Here is a 7078-nt window from a genome sequence, read left to right as displayed (position 1 = left end):
TAAAAAAATGTAGCTGCCAACAAATGCATCTTAACAACAATAAACATATAAATATGAAAGGGTATAGAAAACAAACGATGCATTTAGTTAATTTCGATTGAATATTTTCTAGTTTTATTTCGCTCAGATTGTTTGGATATGCGCTTTACGAGTACATGAACTTGGATTTCCAATAGTTATTTTTTTTAAGTAAATTGTTTAATATTTATTGAATTAAACTCGTAAATTACATTGACAACTTGGGCGCGAGTTAAAATTATTTCACAACTGCATTTAATAATATTAGTTTTGGAATAAAATTTCGATTAGCAAATATTATTGCTGCCTTAACTCACGGCCATCAAATTGAAATGTACAATTTAAGTATTTTGAATAATTGCTTTATTTATATATTATGTACGTATGTATAGTAAATGTTTTATGCGGGCGACTAGAAATTCAAGAAATCTTTTAACTATACAAACACGCTCTTGGATTACATGCTAAACGATAGGAATCATGAAAATTACATTTACTTGCATTCGTTTTGTTTTTACATCTATTTGAATTTAAATTTAAATTATTAATTATTATTAATACAAGCATTTCGATATATGTATGTATTTAGTTATGTTTAATCTTACGACTACTTAAGCAATTAATTGCAATTCTTTTTATGTGGTTTTTCATTTCTTCTTCTATTCAATGCCGTCTTACAAGTGCCTGAAAAATGTAACTAAAAATTTGGCGCAATTATCCGAAACCAAGATTTAGGTTTGGTTCATATGCTACAATTAGTCGATATTTGTATTTTTATATTAGAAATAAAAATCTTTGGTTGTAACTACAACTGAAGCTGAATAATATTAGTTTATGTACTTTGGGCAGGCTTAAAATGTATTCTCTTTTGCCATAATTTCGCTCGATTTTGCAATTAACGGAAATAATGGGTATTACGGATATGGTTCAAATTGCCTGCCTAGTGTTAAATACGTGTACAAATGTTTATATAAATTATCACAGTAAAATAAATAGAAATATATTTTTCGTAAATATTGTTGTGTTGCTCAGGATTAACTTAACAGACGCCTCACTGAATTGGTTTAAAACATTTGATTTTAAATAATACTATTACATTGAGATTATTTTCGACGTAGAGCCTTGCTATAAATGTATTCTTTCCATAATGTGCTTTTAAGCTATGTTTAGTGGCCTGTATACCAAGGGACAATGCATGATTATGTAGAAAGTTAGACTAAAGTGGAGGTAGATAAATGTAGTTCTTGGGGACACCTATGTAGTTGGAGTGGGTCTGGAACGAGCTTAGGGATCGATATCGGACCATGGATGGACAGATATATCCTGAATTCGTTACGCTTGCTACGAGTCTCTTGCTAAACCATAAATCTCTCCCACTCAAGGAGCTCATTTAGCTGATCAATTAATCCTTACATCTTATTTGAAAAGGAATTAATGAGACTTTTCGTCAATAAAGCAGCGAACACAAAAAGGCTCTCTCTACATTAATAAAACAATGACTATCAGTACGATTTCTCGTTGCGTTCGAAAAGCAACGAGTTACCACCCATAGTTGTGGCTGGCTCGTCCCATTTACGTCTCAGCGAGTAGCTCATTCTTGAACTTACAGAGTGTTAGCTAACAAAGCAACGAGTGGCCGCGAGTTGCTTTTAAAAAGCAACGAGTGTCTGCTCGTAACGTTAACTTATTCATTTCGAATACATTCAAGCACGGCTCTTTCATTGAAGCTATTAAATTTATACCTATGAACTGCTCTGATGCATTTCTGTTCTTCTGGTGTGCTCTTATTGTTTGTGTTTGTGTTGAGATTATGGAAGATACGATAGTCATAGTCCACATTTTGGCAAAACTGTTGAACATGGTTTCTGTGTGTGAGTGTGTGTTTGTGTGTGATCTACTGTTGTCTACTGGTTCAGCAGCGTGTTGGTCACCTCCGAGAAGGAGAGCAGCGGACTGCCATCAATATAGGCGCCAGACGGCGGCGGGGCATAGGCGAGAGCCGTGTGCGCCGTTATGTTGGCCGGATAGAGCAGATGTTGTGCGTGATGTTGCTGGTAATTTGGCTGTTGTTGCTGCTGTTGCTGCTGATGTTGCTGCTGTTGCACCTTAGCTGATTTGCGTGTGCCACGTGCCGCGCTGCTCGAAGTGGAGCTGATGTGCGCCTCGCTGCTGCCGTTGCTGCTGCTGTTGAGCGCCTGCAGCGATTCATCCGCGCAAATGATGAGCGGCGGCGGCGGCGGCGCTGATACTGTTGCCGCTGCTGAGGAGACAATTGCCAGCTGTTGATAGGGCGAGGAATCGGTTGAAGTAGCTCCACTCAGCAGGCTGCTCACAGCGGGCAGCGTGGGCGGTGTGCGGCAATGGGGCGGCGAGTCCAGCGGATGGTGGTGCAGCGTGTAGCCAACGAGCTGTTGTTGTTGTTGCTGCAGATGTTGTTGCTGCTGCTGCTGCAGTTGGGTGTTGATTAGGATCTAATTAGGGGAAGTAGCGTTTAGTTTTAGTTAGTCTGGCAGTAGCACTCAATGGTGCGCTAGGTGTGTGAGGTTGTGTGTGTGTGGTTTGAGTGGTGCGTCTACGGTGCGTTCTAGTTGTATATTTTTTGTAGCTAGCTTTCTAGCGGCTTGCCGTGTGCTGGCCGTGGTGATGGTGGTGGTGCAGATGGTGATGTGCCGCGCCTGGCGTGGACGCAGCCGCTGCGTGATGGTGGTGCGGATGGTGGTGATGGTGATGGTGGTGATAGGCTAAATACTGCGAGTACTGCGTGTAGCTGGCGGGCGACCATACCTCGCTGCCATTGGCGGTGCCGGCCGACGCCTGCGGATGCAAATGATGCGCTGCAGCGGCTGCATTGCCCTCATGGTGGTGCTGATGATGTGGATGGGGATGTGGTTGTGGTTGATGCTGGTGATGGTGCTGCTGCTGCTGATGCTGCTGTTGCTGCTGCGTGTGAGGATGAGCATGAAGGCTGTGCGGCTGCTGTTGTTGTTGTTGCTGCTGTGGTTGCTGAAGGCTCCCAGCACAGCTGGGCGGCTGTGGGTGTGTCTGCTGCTGCTGCGCATGCGGATGAGCATGGCTGGGCTGCAACGTTGGGTGCTCAGTGCCGCTGACTGGGTGCGTTATGGAATTGCTGGAGCTGCTAACATTGGAGCCGAGGCCACGAGAGGAATGTGGCTGTTGTTGCTGCTGCTGTTGTTGTTGCTGAGGTGAAGTGGTGTGCGAAGAGGCCGAGTAGAGGCCGGAGTCGTCATGCTGCAGCTGATAGCTCTCGGGGGTGCCGGCGCTGGTTGACTTTCCTGTCAACTCCTTGTTGCCATTCCACTTGGCTGCCGCGGCGGGCTCGTGCTCATTGTTGTTGTTGTTGTGCGCATAGCTCAGCCCATTGGTGAGGGGCGTGGTGCGTTGGGGTGAGCCGCCAGCGCGGGCTGTAATGCGACTGTTTAGCGGCACACCGCTCGACTGTGTTGTGCCCCACATGAGCACCGTCTGACGCTCATAGGGATCCTGGCCGGCGGCGGCTGCCGTAGCCGCAGCCAGTTCCACTTTGGGCGTAACGTTGCTGCCATTGGGCGTGGCACCGACTCCGGCAACGGCAACAGGCGAGGGCCCATCCGAGGAGCACGAGATGACCTCCATGACCTGCGGCGAGGATTTTGGCGTCTTAAGGGGTATCTGCTGCTGGGTTGGACAGATAAATAAGTTTACAGATTAGCCGAAAGTTTGTCAATCTCCCAGAGACTCACCTGTGGCGTAGACGTAGGACTGCCGTAGCCGCTGCTGTAGCCACTGTAGTATTTGCCCGTCTCCTGCCACTTGTCGTCTTGCGCCTTGGAGGCAATGGCATAACCATCATACGAGAGAAATCCATTGGCCACATACGCCGAGGCGGGTCCACCGGTGTGTGGGTAATCCGTATAGTAGCCGCCGACGCCAACTGCGCCCTGCAGCCGGTACTGATGGAAGAGATTCTCGCTGACCGGATAGAAAGCATTGGCCGGCATGGAGCTGCCCATGTACAGATTGTCCGCAGCGGTGGCATACGGCGATGTAGTGTACATGGGATTCAGATTAGAGTAGGCGGCGGCCACAGCAGCAGCCGGATCGGGCAGGTATTCGACGACCGCCGGCGCCGGCGAACCGACCTGAGCCAGCGGCGAGGATTGCTGTGCCTGCAGCTGTTGTTGCTGCTGCTGCTGCAGCTTGCGCTTGCTGCGGCACGTGGACAAAAAGTCGCGCAACTGCGTTTTGTAGCGGCGATTGGGTCTCGTTGGCGTTACCGGCGGCGGCAGCGCGTGCGCTGTGGGCGAGACACTGGCGCTGGTCGGCGGCACCACCAACTGATCTGCTTCAGAGAAATATGTGGAGGCCAGGCCAGTGTCCAGATAGCTGACCTTAAAGTCCATGGTGCGTTTGCCGAGCAAATCATGACCCTCCTCATCCATTAGCTGGCGATGCGTGCATATGACAAAGTCCGGCTTCGAATTCTTATAAACCAGCCGGGAGCTGGTCTGCAGCCACTGCCACTCGCCGTCCTTCTTCTGATAGCGATAGGCGATCATGCCCGAGGCGCCCGTCTTTAACACTACAAGGCGATGAGATTAAGAGGAATTAGTTAAGAAATTCCACTGGTATTAGCTGCACTACTTACGCTCCTGGTGGGCGCTCGCAACGTAGGCCAAGTCATCATAGTGAACGAGATCGTAGCCACCCATGTTGACCAGCTCGGCATCCGCATAGCCCAGTATGTGTTTTCCCCGCTGATCCATGGAGACGAGAGAAAAGTCCAGCTTGTGCTTTGACTTGAACATGTTCTCCTTGTGCGGTATCTCCAGCAAACTGGGCGGTCCAAATGGCGTGCAGTAGGCGAATAGCGCCAGTGGCGGCTCCTCCGTCTTCCGATTCTGGCCGTGCAAAATCTTAATGCGGCCGCGTATGTCCAAGCGCAGGAAGCCGGATGTGTTGTCCAACAGGCAGCGGAAGCGCACCGTAAAGCTGCGCTCCAAATAGAGCGCCTTATCGGGTGCCAGGGTTTCCGACAGCTGCATGCTGGACATGTCCGCGGGCAAAAAGCTGTTCCACAGCAGCTGGCGCTGCAGCTCCTCGCGATCCTCCGAGTGGACCAGCTCGTAAACCGACTGATGCACAATATCCGACTGCAAGGAAGAGAGACAGATTTGGTGTTTGGGTCAGCTCTGGGTTAACTCTTCTCTTCTTGGGTTCAGTCAACTTTGTTATTGATTTTCGCTTTCGCTACAGTTTCGGGTCTTACGTTTATTTTTTTGGGGCGTATAAATCAAAATGCACACAAATTGAAAATGCGCCCCATGTTGGCCACAAATTGAGACATAAATTCTGCACGCGCCGGGAACAGACAAGATACGCACAAGATCGGGGGGACAGCTATACGAATGCAGCATTTGCTAGAGACGGGCGCGTGGTAATATTTACTTTGAGCACGACACTACACGAACACGAACTTAAAGTTGTTGGGCCGTTTTAGAATTGTGTTGGGCCATGCTTACGTCGAATTGTGTCGTGACAATTTTATCTAAGCTCGTGCTGAGGTCCTCTTAATATTTATTTGCAGCACGACACAACCCTAACACGAACTCAAAGCAGGTACGATTAAAAACGTTGAGCCGTGTTAGGAATGAGTTGTGTCATGTTTAGGTCAAGTTGAGTCGTGACAAGGTTGTAGAAATACGTCGTGATGACTTCATGTTGAAGTCGTGTTAGCACTCAATAAGTCGTGTTGGTTACGTTTGGTTGTCTCGAATTGACCTAAATGATGTAGATTCGTGTTTATTAATTCGAAAAAAATTCCTCTTCCTAAAGTCCAGCCCAAGTCATGTCAAGGTTGTATAGACTAATTAAAATTCGTGCTATGATCTGTTTTAAGATTGAATTGTTTATGTTTATATCGTGCTGGCTCCTGTAAGTCGTGCTTACTTTTGTAAACACATATTGATTCGATGCGGAATCTTTTTGAGCTCGTGTTAGGTTTTTTTGAATCGTGTAAGATCGTGTCAGTCAGTTCTAGCTCGTGATAAATCTATCCGTTTTAATGTTGATTAGTTGAAAAAGTCAAGGCTGCATCTCGTAAGAAAGCACGAATAGCACGCACCCACCACTAGCGCATACCCCACATACAGGAAAGGAACTGGAGGAACTAAGAGGCAGCGCTTACAGCGCCTCGCAAAACTTTCTACATACGTAAAACCAACAAAGCAAATGATTTGACCGCAATCTCAATTGGAATATACTTGAATGTGCTCGAATAAGACCAAGAATAAGCAATCCGATGGCCAATGGCCATGGTAATAGGCAACTACGTTTTTTAATTGAGCTGCCAAACGGGGCGTGTCAAGTGCCGCTTTACACATTTACAACTAAATTAAAATGAGAAGAACAGACGAGAGGGACGAGCAGGGAAGAGGCCTCCCCATAAGCCTGAAGAAAGCTAACTGCAATTTTCAATTTCCATTCGACAAGCGCCAATACAATAAAGTAGGCAAGAAAAAAAAACAGAAATACAAACAGGGCAGGATGGTGCAGGGAGGGGCGGTGTGGTGGCACAGGCTCAGGTAGTGGCAGCCACTGGCTCCTCGAGTTAGGCCCAAAACATGTTGCCCCGTTTGGGGGCAGTTGGTCGCACAGCTGCCGAGGCGTCGCAAGTTAATAATACCACAGCTCAACAATGCCACGCCCTGCGCCAGAGTACCTCAGCCATGTCCTGTCCTGCTCTGCCCGACGCCTTTGACAGCTGCGTAAGCAAATCTTGTGGCATTTGCGATTGCGCAATCCTCACGCTGATCTGATTTTTATTTATGGCCACAGAACCTGCCACGAAACGCAACGTAACGCGCCGTGCCGTGCCGTGCCGCCTGCCTGGCATCGGTGGCATCTGCTGTGTGGCACCTTCATAATTTTATTTGCTTTTTTACACTTTTTCAGAAGGCTCAAAGGGGTATATTTAGTTTGTTCTTGAAACCCAAATTTTGTTTAGATACCAATCAAGCCGGCGGGAAATATTTGGATGTGCAAATCCGGTTATAGTGAATAA

At 47.4% G+C, this 7078-nt stretch overlaps 1 protein-coding gene across 1 annotated transcript in view; it reads right to left on the bottom strand.

The window, feature by feature from the left end:
• Positions 1–595: 595 nt before the first annotated feature.
• Positions 596–7078, bottom strand: part of LOC115770884 (circadian locomoter output cycles protein kaput) — a 34666-nt gene continuing 28183 nt past the window's right edge. Inside the window, exons 5-10 of the mRNA XM_030716319.1 lie at positions 4664–5168; positions 3759–4597; positions 3088–3690; positions 2886–2958; positions 2731–2756; positions 596–2489 (exon numbers count right to left, since the gene is read on the bottom strand). Of these exons, the coding sequence (XP_030572179.1) occupies positions 1923–2489; positions 2731–2756; positions 2886–2958; positions 3088–3690; positions 3759–4597; positions 4664–5168 (2613 nt within the window). The 3' untranslated portion in view covers positions 596–1922. The remainder of the gene's footprint in view (positions 2490–2730; positions 2757–2885; positions 2959–3087; positions 3691–3758; positions 4598–4663; positions 5169–7078) is intronic.

The sequence above is a fragment of the Drosophila novamexicana genome, unplaced genomic scaffold (genome assembly GCF_003285875.2).
Source record: "Drosophila novamexicana strain 15010-1031.04,08,12 unplaced genomic scaffold, DnovRS2.1 tig00004560-arrow-pilon, whole genome shotgun sequence".
Classification (NCBI taxonomy): Eukaryota; Metazoa; Arthropoda; class Insecta; order Diptera; family Drosophilidae; genus Drosophila; species Drosophila novamexicana.
This window is presented reverse-complemented; position numbering and strand designations above follow the sequence as displayed.